We start from the raw sequence: 19,656 nt of genomic DNA, 5'->3' as shown, positions 1-19,656 counted from the left end.
TGTTTTATGTACTTATGTGTATGACTACCCTGCCAGAAATTCTGCGCACCATAGTCGGACTGGCCCGGACCGCTAATCCGCAATTGGTACGGGGCCAGGCTTAATTATGGTAAGTGGGGGCCCTTAATTGTCTACCTAATTAAAATTATTGAGAATTTCTAAAAATTGTAAACAAAAATACGTTTCCTGATTTGAAAAAAAAAATGTTAATTTCATATATCTTTTTTATATTTACTCTAAACGAATAATAATAATATTAATAGGTAGAAAATATGTTTTTTGAATATATGTAAATGAATTGTGGATAATAATAATCCTTACATTATAATATAATAATATGTCTTTAAATTATGCTTAAAACAATCACTTAATAGTAACTTATTTTAAGGGCATGGTGAACAAACAATTCATTGGTCAAACCGTGCATTGGTCATATTATATTTTATAAGTTGAAAATCTTTAAAACTTTTGTTTTAGTTATAATTTCGTTAAAATTATAGTTTGAAAAAAATATATATATTATACTTATTTATTTTATTACAGTTCTTAAAGTTATGAAAGAACTATTCGTTATAATGGGTATGTATATTGTCTAATGTATTTGTCTTCGATGCTCTAAAACATTACTATTGTTATCTTTGACATTATAATTTGCATTTATAAAATGTAGGAATACAATATTTTTCCCTCGTACTATCACGTCATTGATACGTCACGATATGTTATGTGTGTATAGGTTACTTGTACGGACCTGATAAATTAACATAATATTAGCTACTCGTATTTTTTACGATATACGGGGGAATAGTTAAACATTTTACGACGGGCAGTCTTATGAACTTAACTAATATAAACATACTTTGATCGTAAAAAAAAAATACAAATATATTACCTACATATATTTTTAATTAAAATAAAGGCCACCTGTATGAATGCAAGACATTATACCAGGCCTGCCCACTGGCCATGCTACGATGAGGTACACAAAACAACATTCTGTGTTTTAATTTCAAATAAAAAAATAATTTTTTCACTCACGGTCCCCAGACTGTTCGTGTCAACTCGACACTATCCAGCTAGACGATGTCTATTATACCACAAAAACCGATACCGCTCGTAATTTATAACTTTTCATGTGTGTGTGTGTGTGCCAAACGCCTCGACACTGCCACCTTCCTTTTTTTTGCGCGCGTGACCATCGGCCGAAAGGTCATCAGTCATCGCCACAAATTATTATTAATTAACGGCCACCGAAATATTACATGTATAATAGTTTACACTCCGCAGTGGTATGCCTACTTGACAAAACGTCAACAATAATATGTCGATTCACGTCGTATTATACGCTCCTGTAATATAATAATGTCTGTTTAAAACGATACTACAATTTATAGTATAGGTACCGATCGATGGCTGCAAGGGATATTTAAAAATCGAGCACATATTTTGGACTTCCAAGACAGCGATAAAATAAAAGAAGCGCGTTTGTCATCTCATACACTGTCTTTGCAGCAAAAAAAAAAATAATTTTTGTATTGTGAAAATGGCACATTTTAATTAGGTATAAAACCGTTAAAAACGTATACCGGGCTTAAGGGTTCTTTCTATTTACTTTTAAACGTTACAGCATGTGATATAATAGGGCGAATGATTTTTGGCCTATAGAATTTTCACTCGGAGACATCAAGATGATATTTTAATCCGTGCCGTCCATATTGTCATTGTTATAAATATGTAGAAAATCGTGAACAATATAATTTTGAATTTTTTAGTACGGCGTGGCCTAGTGGTGAGCTAATAAGTTGTGATAACTCAATGTCGGGCCACAGCAGCTGCTTTGGCACGCGAAACCGATTGCACTAAAACCACAGCAGCGGTATGATAAGACAGCATTATAATTCCCATTATTTCTGTCATCCCGCACAAGATCGCTGGTAGTATACGCTTATTTTAATATCATAATATATATGCGCATTTAAGAAAAAAAATAATCAATAAAACTGTTGGGCAAACGCATACCCATAATATTATTATACTGTTGTGCTATAATTCTACAAAGTGTACCTACGTTTCACCCAACGTGAATTTGGCATCTAATTATCCCCAAGGGCTGTTGTGTCCGAAACAGATTAGGCGGTGATTAACAAACGCAAAACACAACGGCGGCTATCCGACCATTACATTATTTTATGATAATTATATGTTATTAGAAGTGACTAATGTATGATACGAGTCAACGAGTCCACCGCGTGGTGAGCTGATCGAAAAAAAACCAAAATTCTTCAAACGTTTCTCATTATTATAATATTTTCTATGTACCTATCAAAGTATTATTATTATAAGTTATGCTATGTGTCGTTCCTTTTTCTTTTCTTAAAAAAAATGTTATCCTAAAAACTGATGCAAAAGAATGTATCAGTTGACCTAACTCGAGAAATATAATAAAAAGGTCAACAACTACTACAATTTACGACGAATGCCAAGAATTTAAAATGTATTTTATTTTAAAGGTTTACATAACCAATAAGTGTGATTCACAAACGATTTTTTTTTACCAAGAAAAAATAAGGAACATCGCTTCAAAGCGTCTTACTTTTATTAACAAAAAAACACAAATTTATTTTGAACATTAGAACGTCGATGCTCTAAAAATTCTGAGGATCTATATATAAATTCTAATATTATTATCCTTAAAAAATATCTACTGTTTGAGTACGTTTTTCAGTTAAGTCGTATTCGTGACGTATATTTCAAGTGGCTTCTACTTAATGCCCCCTTTTTCATATCATGATTCTGATACTTTTATATTTTTAAATTTCGTATAGGTATAGCGTTTTGTTTGACTCCAAGTAAGACATATTTAGGAAAAAAATATTAAAAGGTCATACAACACGTCGTCGTAAATAAAGTATAAATCGATCCAAATATAGGGTCAAGTCAATGTCTACAATATTTTTTTTTTTTAATAATATTATGTTATTACCTACTGATATAATTGGTACTTACCAGTTATCTACTACTTTTTATATTTTACTATATTTAACCTTGTCTAATCTATTTAATACTCTTGTTTTAATTTTGGATTTCGATTGGATAAATGTTTTTTTTCTGTTTGTCATTACATTTAGGAGAAGTAAAAATATTAAAATTGTCAACATTGAGGTGGTCAAAAGTTATGAGCTCTCATAATCTTTTAAAGATATTGTGAAAAACATAAAACAAAATTTAAGGGAAAATGGGTATTTTCACGCAAACGCCAAAACCCGTAATCGGAAAAATCTTTTTTGGTGTAACTCAAGAACAAATAACCGTATAGCTGACACTTGAAATTTAAGCCTTGTAATTGTACGGTAAATAATGTAAATTACTATGATTGAACACAGTATTAAGTTATATAATACTTCTATTGTACACAGTATTAATAGTTATATAATACTTCTATTGAAACTGAAGTCTACCTATTTATCGGAACATTATAATTATTTTATATTTGTTGAACATATTATAGCAGTAGTGGTGATGAATACTAAAATTACATAATGAATCAAGTGGTTAGATTAATTGTGCACCTTAAAAATAACATAGTATCATTGAATTTGTTTACCGAAACTATCCTAAATTAATGTCAATTATAACCGATCCTATAAATCGTGAAACAATAATAATTGATAACTATAATATATATTATACTATTTACATGAAAATAAAACTGGATTGTAGCTTGTACCTATCATAAATTCAAGCATAGACACCTGTTGTTGTGGGAATATATTCTATCCTTGTTAATCGTAATATTATAGTAATATATTATTGTATTGATATCAAATAAATTAAATTTAACTACCACAGTAAACAAATAAAATATATGATATAAATTATTTACCTGGCGGGATTTTAAGCATCAGACTATGAAATATATGTTTACTGATACATTGTAAATAAGTTTATTACCTACCTGTTTAAAAACATATCAGTTGATAAATTACACAATCAGTTATAATATTATAATATTATCTCGGTCAACATTTTTATTTCACTTGCAATATGCCAAAAATGATGTGTACAAAAATTGCTGAGTGCTAACACGTACTAAACAGATAAGCTTAGATAAGAGATAAGTAGTCCATGATGGATAAAATCATACTTGTAACAGTAACGCATACTATTATTGTACGGCACGGAACCCAAGTATGGGTATCTAGAAATTTCTGTACGGATGGGGCACTTAAATTAAAAACATTTTTACGGTGCTGAATTTTAATAATTAAGAGGAAGCTACACAGGCGTTTATTTTTTTTCAGTCTTACAAGTGCATAACATAGCAAATTTTACGCAATTGTAATCATAAATAATTAATTGTGGAGCATGACATACGATGTCATTTAAAACCATTGACTTATATTGCTTAGTATAATATTATAATATTATAAATAATAATATATTAATGTATCAAACCAATATCACGTACTCGTAATTATGTCGGTAATGTTTTATAGCTCATAATAGTTACGTCTTATAATTAAAACAATGGGTTTAAATTAATAATAAATATAATGTTTTTGTGAATTTAAAATGTTTAAAACGAAATTTGTGTGTAATGATAAGAAAATTAATTTAACCTTTAAGACATATTATAGGTACAATCTATTTTATAAAAATATTATATTAACGACCTTAATATTTTGTTTTGCCACAGTAATGTAACTTTAGTTACGTTTTTAAATAAATGGTTTTTTTGTCGGCACATTTTTTGTTTTTTACTATTGACTACTGTAGACCTTTAATAATTTTAAGATTAAAACGACAGTCATTTTTTCATTCCTCGTCATTATAAAAAAACCCTCCACTACCTCTTTATAATTAGTACTCTGTGCATATTAACGTTTGGAGAAAGTAATAATAAATCTTTACCCAAACTGAACCCCGTTCAGCCACCCATAAAGATTTTCACCTGAAAGACTAAAAAAATAAAAAGAAAAAAACATGATACGAAATGAGAAGAACCGTAATTTTGGACCTCAAAAAAGGTTAGATTATACTATAATTATTGCTATAACTAATGTAAAAAGAAAAAAAAAGTGAATTCTGCAGAGCGCCTAACCTTATATTATAATCTGTAATATTCACAAAACACATAATATTGTCAAAATATATAGGTAATTTACATAATATTATTATATACGTAAGTCGTATAATTATTTTTTGTTTGAGATTCGCAAAAGTAAAATAATATATAGGTACTTACACGTTTATTATGTAAAAGCTATTTTATCATGGTCAGTGGTCACATTGTGTCCGGTACGATAACAATGGACCCACACACGGATATTTGCATTAAACAACCATGTATCATATAAATTGGGTAGGTTTGTTTACAACAACGATCTGTGGCTTAACTATTGTTAGTTAATACATTTCGTTAGGTTCAAATCTTTTGACGACGTCAAAAATAAGGAAAAAATACGTCACAGGTGATCACACCAAACATTTTAATTAAATTAAAAAATAAAATATGATGCGTAGTCCTCTTCTCTGTGATTCTAATAAGAAAAACAGATTTATGATATATTTATTATCTCAGAAGATGTCGCAATGGGTAAATCCTCGTGGGGCAACCTGTAGGTATATTGGAATGCATAAATGTATCGTTATTTTTTATTATTTTTCATTTATATTTGTTAAGTATTCTACATCGTTGTTTATTAAAATAGTAAACAATGTACTTATGCAGTTAAAGTCAATTCAAGGTATATATCCGATGAACTCGATAAGATAAAAATTAAAAATAAATTACTATTTTCTATACAAACAATGATCGAAATTAATTTCAAAATAATAATATAATGATAAAACAGGTGATTGATGTGTATGATATTTTTTAAGTTTTCTTATTGTGCATTTTATATAAAAAAAAAAAAATAATAAATAAATATTTCATGTCTTTTTATTATAGTTTATTAAATTCTTACTATATTTATAACTACGATAGTCATGTTATTGAAATAATTAATTTTTAAACGGTACTTATTTTATGTATATTTTTTAATTATATATTCAATATTTATGTAATATAATGTATAAATATAACCGCAAAATATTTCATACGTTCACGTGATAGTTATCGAAATTAAGTGAGATTTTTTTTTCATTCTATAATGTTCATTTTAATTAATTCGTATTTGCCGTTTCACTATAAGAGAATCATACGCTTTTACGGCCTGCAGTTTATATTGTCCACTCTTGTAAGCAATAATAATTGTTTATTATCAATTTTTTTTAAGATTAAATTACGTTTTAAATAGTAATATTTCGTCAAAAATATGAAGTGTAAGACAAATTATATAAATATAATATTTTTTCACATCGATGTATTTGCTTGATACTAATTGGTATACAGCGAATGAATGCAATACATTATAATATTAAATTGAATTAAAAACAAATTATTAAGAACACGATGAGATTGATAAAAAAATTTGACTTAATTTTATAGAAAAAAGTACCTATATTATTGGATCCGACAAATGGAACCCACCCCTCATCCACGTCACAAGAAACTCGATCGAGATTTCGTTAAAAATATGTATCAACATTTGTATTGTAAAATTGCTAGAGAAAATAAATAAAAACCGGTACGAAAAAATCAATTTTTGTTTCCTTTTATTGTAAATTTCTTATGAACTATTTGAAAATAAGGTGTCTGAAGTAGAACAATACGTAGAGGGCCGATGAAAGTTGTTGAGCTGTTTTACACACAAAAAGGCAATAAGTATTAACCGTAAAAAGAATGTAAAAAAAATGTACACTCATCTTAAAACCAATAGGTAGCTCCCTCCGACGCTCCTACGGTCGGAATCTAAAATTCTATTACGTCCCATGAAGAATTTAATATATTTTTCAATGGACTTGGTGAAATTGCATACACAATGTGCCATGCAATAGATTAATAAGTTCAATATTTGTAAATTTAACAATCAATATCAGTACTGCAACTTTGTTCCTGATCCACAGCATTATTACTACTTGCTAGGTATTCAATATTAAGCTCAACAAAAAAATTGATAGTTAATAGAAATGTTTTCATTGTTATTACCTATAATTATTTCCTAAAACCTTTGGTATAGCTGCACGTATACCATGCCTTAGGGATTTTATCTATGTGATTTGAAAACATATGTTTTTTTCCATACTTTATTCGTTGGTGTAACTCAATTCCTCGTTTAATTATTATTTTTAGGCTCCTGGGTCCAACACCATTACATATTAGATTGTATTTCAAAAATATATTTCATAAAATTGAATAAAGCAATTAATTTCATAAATTAATTTTTCATAAACATATTGTTTGTGTAAACAATTTTGAATTTATATATTATAACTAGTTACTACTTATAGTTGGTTTTTATTTATTCTAATCCCACAATATTAGTAGACACAAGTCACAAATATTGATCTTCTAGATTCGTCGTCAGACCGTATTATGATACGTTTGTTCATATTTTATGTATGTAGTAATAAGTGCTATATATACATTTGACATTAAAAACGACCCATTACTGACAATTATTATTAGTGATAGACTTATGGGATGATAGTATAGATTGAAATTTGTTTTAATATGTAGTATTATATGCTTATTTATATTATTATGTCCCTTACATTTTCCGCGATCAAAATTACCTTAATGTTTTATCAGGCCTGGTGACATGTTTTGTGTACACGAAAACATTGCAGTGCACACTTTGGACATGATTAATTATCGTTAAATTAAAACCGGGGAAAAAAGTATTCAGTGAATGGGCAAGGAAAAAACTCGTAAAACTCAAATAAATTACACTTAACAAAAAAGCAAAAACAAACAGAGGAAACATCATTCATATTAATTGCATTTATGACGCTGCTACACTTTTAACTGTGTGGACGTCTTGGAGAAACTTAATATTTGTGGGAAATTTTAGAGAATGGACAAAACAAGGGTAGACGACTAGAAAGATACAGAGAAAGACAGGAGATAAAAGAACCAACGAGCCTTTGACACTGATTGATGAGCGTGTTGTTTTCTCTTTCCTTGTTTGTCCACCATTTCTTCTGTAGAATATTGTGCGAAGTATATACTATTACAGCAGCGCCGCTAAGAAATATTTCAATAACATCCTTTTTATGTGTATCTTGATATGGAGGGTAAAAAGAAAAAAAACAAAAACCAATGCATATTTGCACTAAATTTATTGCAAAATAACCGATTGTTTCTGTCGTGCAAAATAAACAGTCAACAAATACGAAGACTGACGACAATTTCGAACGCGAGAAACAAGATATTATTTAACTAATATTTATTTATTTATTTATTATTATTCCTACGAAACTTTAAGTACTTATTGCATATTTATTATAACGATTCATTATTAATACATTTTAATGGTATGAATATTATGATTCGTTTGTTACAAAACAATCAATCTATTCGTTTAAAAAATGTTTCATCGGCTAAAACGTTACAAAATTATTTAATACAATTATCATAATTATTATCAGTTTGAATTTAATACATTTAAGATTCGTCTTTCTATAGCGGTCTTTACATATTTTATACAATATTAACAACTACCTATATTAGTTTATTTATCTCAACAAAATACATTTTACCAAAATATTCAAATGTTTGAAAAGTAATTTTTGCAAACAATTTCGCATAACGAAATAAAAACATTTAAAACATATTTCTATAATATTATTTAAAGATAATGATTTTATTAATGTGTACATAAAAAACGTAATTACTAGTAAAACAATATTATACTAATGAAAGAAATACATACTATATTAATAAAAATATCGAGTAATAATAATTAATAACTAATTGTAGTCACTTAATATTTTTTAGGGACGAGCTACCGAATGACTTCTCAAGCTCTGAAATTAAGTTGTTGGATATATTGTATGATTCTGCACAAGTCGTATTTGGTAAGTATCGTATTATTAATATGTCTATAAATAGTATTAAAAACATTTAAATGTTAGTATTAAAAGACACATACAATAATTATTTTTCAATACAATTATTATAAAACTGAATTTTAATCGTATAGAAGGTATAATAGTTTGTATCTATCAAAGTATGTTAACATTTGCTAAATCAAAGTTAATTTAGTTAAATTCGATATATTGCACTATACAAAATTATATTATACTATGGTGATTCACATACAGTAGACGCTGCTTATAAGACTCGCTGTTCAGTCGCTAATTAGGCTCAAATTCGTCTGGAAAAAACTGGAAAAAATACGACTCAAATTTCGTAAGAAAAATTGTAGGAAATAAACTTTTGTGTTGGTTATTAATTATTACTGGTTTCTAGTCGTTCCATATATTATATTGTATTATAATATTAGGTAATTTGGATAGTGTAAGATTGTATTTTTTCCACTAAACTCAGACTATAGGAGATTGGTAATTATTATTGAATATAATATATATTTTACACTATACAAACTAGACAGTATTTTTTTCAAAATATATTGCAAAAGCAATAATATGATATTCATGTTTATTTAAGTCCTTTACATGGAAAACTGATACATTTACGAATCTCAACACCGAGAGAAACTGTTCAGAAGTTGTGTTTAGCGATCCTAAAATTGTATTTTATTGCTCTGGCACTATGCCATAATAATAAATGGGTTAGTCGGTTCATAATATGTTCATTTAAATAAATCGTAAACTGATAGCTTTCGGCATTAAGATTAAACCACTTTTTTCTCACTTTTTTCTTATTAAATAATATAATCTGTTGATAAGGTTATGTTATTGTAATATTCACTTTTCAACAATAAAAATATTTATTATATTAATACAATACATGTACATTTAACTAGATATCTACGTAACTTAAGGATATTATATTATATTTGTATGAATATTGTAAAATTAATAATTATTATTTTATTCAATATTTTGCCAATCAAATCATATTTTTTAAGTTGTACGTTGATACATCAATATTGAACTTACTAAATAATTATGATTAAGCAAATTTTTATTTGGTATCAAATCAGTTACGGAAAAAGATTTTACAGTATTTTTTCCTAGAATAAGACGTAAATAATCCTTTTCAATACAGAGTTATTCAATATGAAAGTTATGTATAATGTCTTTAAATAGCATCATATATTTCATGGATCAGTGTAGGATGTCTGGAGCAATGAGAATATTATTCGAAAAATAAGAAGTTTAATTTAGATTTCGTTACTCAAAGACTACTATGAAAAAAAAGACCAGAAATATAAATTCATAAAACCACTCAAATTATTTTATACTTAAAATATTATAGCATACTTGTTATATTATTAATAATATATTTTTAAATTTTAGATTAGAATTGTCATAAACCAGTAAATCACTCTACTGTATAATTTTAGGTGCTATCCCATTAAATAGTAGGAGGTCAGTATAAAATCTAGTCTACTAGAAACCACCCTAAAAGATAAAGATTGAAGCCTTTTTATGGTCCCAAAAAAATATTACAAATCTCAACTATCATATTTTATTCATGTCCACTACATTCATTTCTCTGCTTAGAATCAAAAATTCATTCTAGATTTTCTTTTATTAGGAACAATTTTAAGTTTTTAATATCTATGCACAAAATATTAAAATATACATATATACTGAGTTTTAATTGATGCATTGTTCTAGGATGGACGTTATAGTCTACAAACAATGGCTTCCTTATACATTTTTACCATGGAGAAATTTATAATCTATACGTAGACTCTCTAGATTCAAAATATTTTCATCTAAATAACGCTATTATACTTACTCGACGGTAATATAATAAGTATTGTAATAGTAAGTACTCGTATTATATTGCTTTATGTTTCGAATTCGGTGGTGTTATGAAAAAATTCCCATAAATCGATGTGTACAAGAAACGAACGACGAATTCGAGAGGATTTAATATTTAACAGTGTTAACACTAATTATATGATATAATATCTTGTAAATACTCACATAAAAATTGCAATATCCTTTGTGTCTAAGCCACGCGTCGTGTCGGAATTAAATATTATAATAATTCGTTGTCGGCGAACGATCGCTAACCGACTGACTACCTATGGTGGATAGAGAAGATTCTGCAGTAGAACAATGCAAAATAATGATAAATAATATTGTTATTGTTATCCACTGTTGTCGCCGTTGTCCGATATTTTTGTATTCGATTTTTCGATTTCATAAAATTTAATTTATAGTCGAATAATATTATGATGAAATAATCATCGAGAATTTGTTTCCTATAAACGAATATTGAAAACCATATACAACCGCCATTCGACACCCAAACTGATCGAAAAACTCAATCATAAAACTATTCCAGTCCTATGGAGTACGTTAAATAAATTACGACGTCGATCCCTAATGGGAATCTGTCGTAATATTTTTTCACTATTACTATCATTAATTTACTGTTCGTTCTTTCTAACTTCGAGTAATAGTTATTTCTGATTTGTGACACGAAGCTTAAAACTAATTTCATTTTGTTAGAGTTTATCTGCCGATAAATAATTTATTTACATTACCCAAAAGTCTACTTGAGAAATGTTCACCAACATAGTATAATAGGGATATTTGAAATCCGTTTTTAATACAATAATAATTTACTGCAGGCGATTATTATTCGCTATGATTGTTTATTGTATAAACAGATGTAAGTAATCACATTTTTAAAGATTACATTTTTACGTAAAAAGTTTTCAGTATTTCAATGTTTTTAAAGGATATTATTATAAGTATCGTGTTAAAGGCAATATTATTCCATAAACTTGTTGACTTTTTTACAGAAAAATTGTAATGCTTGAGAAACAATTTATTATATTTTTGTCCATACCTGCTGGATGTGACCTACAAGGATGTGACTTCAGGGGGGGCAGACCCCTCAAGAAAAGTCAGTGGCCCCGAAATGCCCCATCAGTTTTATTTTTAATTTACGGAGCTGTATTTACTATCCCAATGTGAATACATAATATATTTAATTAAAAGCCATAAGAGAAATTAAATTCTAGGATTTTATTCTATAAATATTCGTCAGCCGATACCTACATAAATATTATATTTGTAATACATTTATGAAATATTTTAAAAGCTGCACCTGAAAATGTCCAAAGGGACAATTTGTAAATTTCCGATCTATAGACATAGAGTGATTGGATGTAACGTTTGGACAAAGTTTACTACACAAAAAAGCAAGCCTGGGCATAAACGCGTTAAAAAGTTAAAAGTTAAGTTAATTTTAACTTTTTTAAATTTAATTTTCATTAACTTAATTTTTAACTCAACTTATTTTAATTGATATTAACTTAATAAATACCGAGTTACTTTTAATCAAATTCAAGTTAAGTTAGTTTATAAATAATTAAATAATAAAAATAAAAATTATTATTGATATTACATAACCGTTTACTAGAATAGGGAATTACAAATATAGTTAAATCAATTTCTTAAATAAATATTTTACTGAAGTATAAAGTTGGCTATATTTTCTAACAGTCTTAGGCTTTTAGTATCCTGAAAAAGTATTCAGAGTTTAAAATTAAGTACATTCTTAAATACCATGTTATTTTTATTAAATAATTTTTAAAAAGGTATAGTACTTATTTGTATTAGTGTATTAATAAATCAAAATATTGTATTTGTTTTGGCATTTTCAATTTTGTATTTTTTTCGTACCTACTTCATAATTCTATTAATTCAGTACCCATGTATAGAAAAGCTATTGGTTATTTCCTGTGTTCAATAATATTTATGATTTTTATTATTTAAGCCATATTACTGGGTATTCATAAAGATATTATAAAAAAAAAAATAATAACTTAACTCAGTTAAAAAGTATCATAACTTGCCCAGGCTTGCAAAAAAGTGTCTATAGACAAAAAAATTAAAAATGGATTTGCTTCACTCAGAATCTAAAAATAAACAAGGAGATTTAAGAGTGGCTTATTAGTTTGGATTTAGACCATTTAAGTAGGTAACTAGTTCAATACCTAATTACGATTTACGTTGTTTATCCTCATCGATGTTTGATGTTTGATATTTGAGATTTTTAAATTTTTGTAGAAATATAAAGGTTAGGTTATACGCGTAACCGTTCAGATGTCACAGAACTATTATTTCAACTTTAGTTTTAAAAATTTTATCTTTTCAAAATTATAATATATTTTGCTCAGTAATGATTTGCTTTTCTGAAGTGAGCTCCGTTTTCGCGGATCCCTAAATTCGAGTTGCACTGCCCTTACGCCAGCCCTGGGCTAAAAAATACTGCTACGTGTCTCTTTACCTATCGTTTTAAAAATGTTGTGGCTTATTTAAGGTTTCCAGGTAATAATATTTATAAATAAAACTAGTTTAGAATATGACGTGTAAACGGTTATAGGATAAGCCGTGTTATTATATTCATGAATATAATATAATAAATTATCAATAATAATATGTTTATGTGTCGAGTCACCAAAATATATTTTCTACCTCATAATACAATGTAATAGCCACCATTAGTTTTAAATTAAATTACAATATAGTTTAAACAGATTGATGTTTCTATAGTATTATTATAGACCTTTATATAATTAGAATTTCTAATCTATATTGAAAGGATTCTATAATTTGATATACTGTAGTTGTCGAGCTAATTCATCAACACACATGTGTTCCTGGTAGAAACTAACTAGAATTTATTGATTTTGTATTTGCCATATTATTTTATTCCTTACCTATAATATTATTTGTTACAGCGAATTTCGCATTGAACAGTCGTATTCGGGAGTAGTACGATGTTTCATAATGTTAAATATTATTATTTCAACGTTAACTTTAAATCTCGTAGAATGGAAAAATGCCTTACATAGGATTTCCCGTGTCCTTGATCCAAGGTATCATTTTCTAGATTCTTGGTCATTAATTTTGTCATGCTAGATTTGGTGCGGTACAGTTAGGAACATTTGACACCTGTTAACTTAGACACTATAATGTCTTAATTAATAATACGGTTAATTGAAAACAATTATTGTACATATTATATTAATACGATTAACGTACTCTCGTATTTAGCCAATTAATACGATATTATAGTTAAACAATAGGTACCTATAATACTTATTATACTTGTATTGACCGGGTGCAACCCCCCTCCCTACCACATACGTTGCTGTGAGATTTTTTTTTTAAATAAACTAATAATATAATATTCAATCAATAAACCGTTTGTGATTCCAACGTACAGCAAACGGAAATCTTAGTACCTATGTCTGTTGATTATAGACTCAAAAACCACTCAAACAATTTTTCACAAAAGTCTTACAGATTGTTCAGAAAAGAGATATCAGAAAAACGTAGGAGATAGTTCGAATCACGTTCGAAAATATACAAAGTATACACAAAGTGATATATCAACCTATCCAATCCATCGCATGGGCGGATTGTCCATCTCGATAGAATTGAATTAGCTCACAAAGCGAAGTCCCCGATGAAGATTTTACCGAGAATTGAGGTACAACAGATACCTATAGTTACGCTGATATACTGCCGCATTTTATGTTTGTCCACTTTGTTGGCTAATACAGCTGGTACATAATAATATTATAATATACAGAGTATAAAAGAAAAACAGGAAATTTAATACTAAAACAAATTGATACTATTTGAACGTACGCCAACAGTATTATAAAAATTATATGGATGATAAATAGTTTAAAAACTATAGGGGTACCTCAAGAAATTCCCAAATAGAATATTTAGAAAAATAATATTACGTTTCAAACTAATTTACTCTAAAAAATATTGGTATAATTATGAAAAATTGATAAAATTAATACTAGTCGACTATATTATATTATATAAGCATATGGCAGTAATTTACTTAAACGTTTTTATTATCAAAATTTGTCTAAAAATTAGGTATACAAATTGGATAGGTACTTTGAATTATTTCAACAAAAAATTTAATAACATTTAAAATCGTTTATTATTAGTATTAAAAATATATATATATATATTAAATTGTATTTTTGTAGCACAAGTGTCTGTAAATTATTAAAAATGTACTTTAAATATTCATTAGAAAAAAAAAAAAACATTATTTTGTCAGGTTTTTCTGTTACACTCTGTATATAAGTACAATTGTAATTAGTTAATGCAATTTAATGTCATCGGTGTGAAAATATAACTAATCAATGAGTTTTAGTGATGGTCATATTATTTATTTATCTGCATTATTGATTTTTATCCAAAATTCAATCATAAATACCAATATATTAGAATCATTTATTTAATGCAAAATATGCACTAGGTGAACTATACAATATAATATTATATTATAATCCTGTTGAAATGTTGATATAATTGTCGTTATCGGAAAATACATAATATACAGAATCAAAATTATGCAGTTTATAAACATAATAATTATAATAATAATAATATAATATAATGATAATGTTACCACTTACAACAAACTCGATTGCGATCGCTTTATTATTTTAGGAACTGTGAACGCGGATAAACTATTAGATTCTATATTATTATACTTAACCTAATGTCGTAACAGTTTTAGTTCATCATTTTGTGCAACTTCATAATGTAAGTACGTGATAATCTTACTACGACGAAAGACACATATGATTTATGAACAGAAGTAGAAGTGATGGGACATTGTCCTAATTTGACCCTTAATGGTCCGTAAACTGTATAATAATAATATATGTTACGTTTTCAACGTCTCTCCCTAACTATAAGTTTTATCAATTTTTCATCTTAAAGTTTATGGACTTAAACTTCGTTAAACCGTTATAGTACGTATACTGGTGTCATTATAGAACTTGATTCATCACTTGAAATTTTAAAAGCGTGTATAAGTGTTTTTAATTGATATAAAAACAATTTACCGTAGATGGTAGTCGTTATATTTTACTGTTATTATATCAAATGGACATAACTTCTTTTTAGTTTTTTCTTTATATTTATTACATCAATCGTAGCCAAACGCCGTAAAAAATTGTTCACCATAATATGTTCTTGTTATATTAAACGTAAATATAAAAAAACTGGGATTTCGTCAAAAGTCAAAACCTAATACATTTTTAATAGGATATGGTTTATTTCACAGGTAAGGAATAATTGTCCGACACATTTTCCGTACTAACTTGTGCGAGAACAATATCGTGTCTACCCCTGAACATCTCACACAGCTATCATACGCGTTTGAATGTTTCACAATTAAAACGTTTGCAAATCGATCTGTTCATAGTTATACGCATAATATTATGTATATGTTACCACTAACCTGTATGGTAACTTATATCTTTCGGATTCAGTTGCAGTATTAGTGGCATTACAGTATAGAGGACTTGCAGTTAATAATATTGTGATATTTACCTAACATAAAATAATTATCAAAAATAGATGATTGAATTTAATGAATAATTATAAAGCCGTAAAATTTCGCGGTGATGACTTAGATTTTCTACTTGTTTTTCTAATGGAGGGTGGAATGCGTTTTTACTTGTTCCCAACGGAAAACTGTTCGCTCAAAACAAAGAAAAACAACCACGTCGACACACGATAATGTTCAGTACAAGATATTATTATTATTATTATGGCCGTATCGCGCATTCAACGTGGACGAACGACAGAAAACTGATCGATTTTTCATAATTTTACAGTTATTGGAATCCCATTAATATCATTATTGATGTCGTATCAGTTTTCACCAACCCCCCCCCCCCCTAAATACACTCCCAAACCATAAATTTACGTCGTCACTATAATCATGACAGTATTGTGGAGATTATCAATTTATTTATTTTACCCAATTTATTAATACATATTATTATTAGCGTTTATCCGCCGTGGTCAAGTCATTATACATATTATTAAATTGTAATACACTCACGCAACTCGCCACTTACATAATACGAATCACGTGAAATATAGTACTTAAGAAATACTTTGTTTTTTATTGTCATCGGTAGATTGAATTATCCATATTATGTAACTGACATGATATTATATAATATAATATATTTATATGACACTTGACGCTTATTATACGACTGTTCAAACACTTCAAACAACAATACAGCAGTTATCTCGTTTTTTACAATATTAATAGGTATAATTGACTTAAAGACTTAAAGTTTTTTTTTTTTTTTCAACCAAAATCTCTTCAATATTATTCATTAAGAAATACGATGCTTCTAAATTATTAATGACGACTTATTTATTGAATTATGAAAAATAATTACAATCGATTTAGTACGATTATTATCAACCAACAAATAACATAAGTAAAAATATCGTATAAAAGTGATTGGTTAATATTATAAGTATAGTTTTATTATAATATTTTTTGCTACATTTTATTTCTAAATTTCAAAAAGTTAAAATTAAATTACTCATCTACATACAACTGCTTTAAACCAAATCGTACATTAATCTTCTTTTTATACATTGTATTTTGGTACTATTGTTGAACTAGTATCATAAATATCGAAACAATCATTTTCGCTATGAACAATAAATTGTAGAAATCATTATAACAATAATTGTAGGTATCTATATTTGTTTTTCAGAGTTATCAGTTTTTAAATAATTATTATTCCATGCTATTCATTTGTATATATATATTTTAGTTTAAAATTACGATCGGTTAAAAAAAAAGTATGAAACTGAAAGTATGAAATGTTTAAAATTATTTAGGATTACAATCGTTGAACTCTTCTCAGAATCCTCTTACCAACAGCTCTCTGTGTCAATAATCTTCCAGCCATTACAATCGGTAGGCCATTTTATTTCAATGATGAAAAATATCATACAATGAACGTGAATAGTTCATTTAGGTACTATTGTTAAGTGCATGGCGATTACTTTCGTTCGTTCACTGTTCACTATAATTTCCATCGCATTTGCCGATTGTACTATCGATTTTCGACTAAATTAATGAAAATCAAACAGACGGACACAAGACACTGAGGAAGTTATTCTATTCATAACAATTAATTTACTGTTCAAGAATTAATCATAAACGTTATGATTTAAGAACAACCAGCCGTAATAAAAATACAAACATTAAAAAGTGTACTATTAATAATTCTAAGCGTTCTGTTCGTCCTTTTATTCATTAAAGAGACAATTCAACACAATCCTAATTTAAAATTCACAGAGTACTTAACTTGGTTAAACTGGTTATTAATGGTATTTAAAATTGTTATAAATTACTGTTGCACCCTCGTGGAGCGTTGAAACTTTGAAAACGTACTCAGATTTTCTAAATCTAACTATATTGTTATAATACGTAAGTATTAATAATAAGTATAATTATTATTGTGGAATGTTTTTTTAATGTCCGTCTAATAATAGCTCGTACCTATACTAAAATGTATTGCGTTTATATTCAACGATTCGGTGTTTATAGTATTCTATAAAAATACTATAAACAGAATAAACTGTATTACAGTTTTTACATATTTTTAAAAAAAAAAAAATTGATTAACTTATACAATCAAATCGATGGTTTTAAATGGTTCGTTCGATTTCAAATAATGATATTTTATAAAAAGTTTATACGAAACAAACTGAAAGTTTTTTACGCCAAATATTAAGGTATATATAGTTGCCTTAAAATTAACTTAGGTAGGTAAGAAAAACTAAAGGGTAAAATTCGTATTTGGTTGGATAAACACGAACAATATCCGAAGTCGAACTTTGCCAAAACTTTGCTCATTGGCTTATACGTTTTGGTAAAAGTGTACGTTCCGTCTTAAACACTTGCCGAAATACCGGACTATAATAGGTAATAGTATAGACACTAACAAGGGCAATAAAACAAAGTGCTCAGGACAACTTGAAATACTTTGTTAAGTCAATGTTCGAAGTGAAATAAATTTTAAATCAAAATAGGTTCATTCGTTATTATTAGGGCCCGGAACTTGAAGACCTAAAAATCTTTAAAAAAATGCACCCAAAAAAATTTTAAAACGACTTAAAACATCAAAAAATGACTTTATAATGACTTAACATTTAAAAAAAATTTACGCTTTACAAAAGGTACGTTTTATACAATTCGTGTAAGTATCATAAATCGTAATTATTATAGGTGCTAGCTCTTTAAAAATTTTTACTCTCGAAGGAGCCTTCAAAATATTTTTTTGCAATTTAAAATAAGTTAATCGACTTTTGGGAAATTGTTTCTGATTGACAGCCTAAAATAGTATCTGGCTACAGTTTATTAAAAATCGTATATTACGACAACAATCGATAAATATAATGAACATCGATAATTGACATGATAATGGAAACTGAATGTGTTACAATAAACTATAAAGTGTAACTTTCAACAAGAAAAATGCGGGTAAAAAAAGTGGTTAAGTGGATGTCGCTCTGCTGTACAGTAGGTTACAAGTGGGTCATTGTACAATGGATTGAATTAAACTTGAATTCAATGATATTCTATCATTGTATAAGAAAAACGATTCTGAGTGGAGACGGTCAGTATGGATATTTTATATTGTTATTAATTTTTAAATCCTGTAAGTTGAATTAAAATTGAGCGTTTTTTTTGTATATAATATGGTGTATACAAAATGTTTGAAGGAGTGCTTCGATTTCAAC

The 19,656-nt window shown here is 27.6% G+C and overlaps 1 protein-coding gene across 1 annotated transcript in view; it reads left to right on the top strand.

The window, feature by feature from the left end:
* LOC100167238 (head-specific guanylate cyclase) overlaps positions 1-19,656 on the top strand; it is a 343,251-nt gene that overhangs the window by 131,150 nt on the left and 192,445 nt on the right. The window contains exon 4 of the mRNA XM_029487547.1: positions 8,885-8,964. Within this exon, the coding sequence (XP_029343407.1) occupies positions 8,885-8,964 (80 nt within the window). The remainder of the gene's footprint in view (positions 1-8,884; positions 8,965-19,656) is intronic.

The sequence above is a fragment of the Acyrthosiphon pisum genome, chromosome A1 (genome assembly GCF_005508785.2).
Source record: "Acyrthosiphon pisum isolate AL4f chromosome A1, pea_aphid_22Mar2018_4r6ur, whole genome shotgun sequence".
Taxonomy (NCBI): Eukaryota; Metazoa; Arthropoda; class Insecta; order Hemiptera; family Aphididae; genus Acyrthosiphon; species Acyrthosiphon pisum.
Note: the sequence above shows the minus strand (reverse complement) of the source record. Positions and strands in the feature narration are given on the sequence as shown.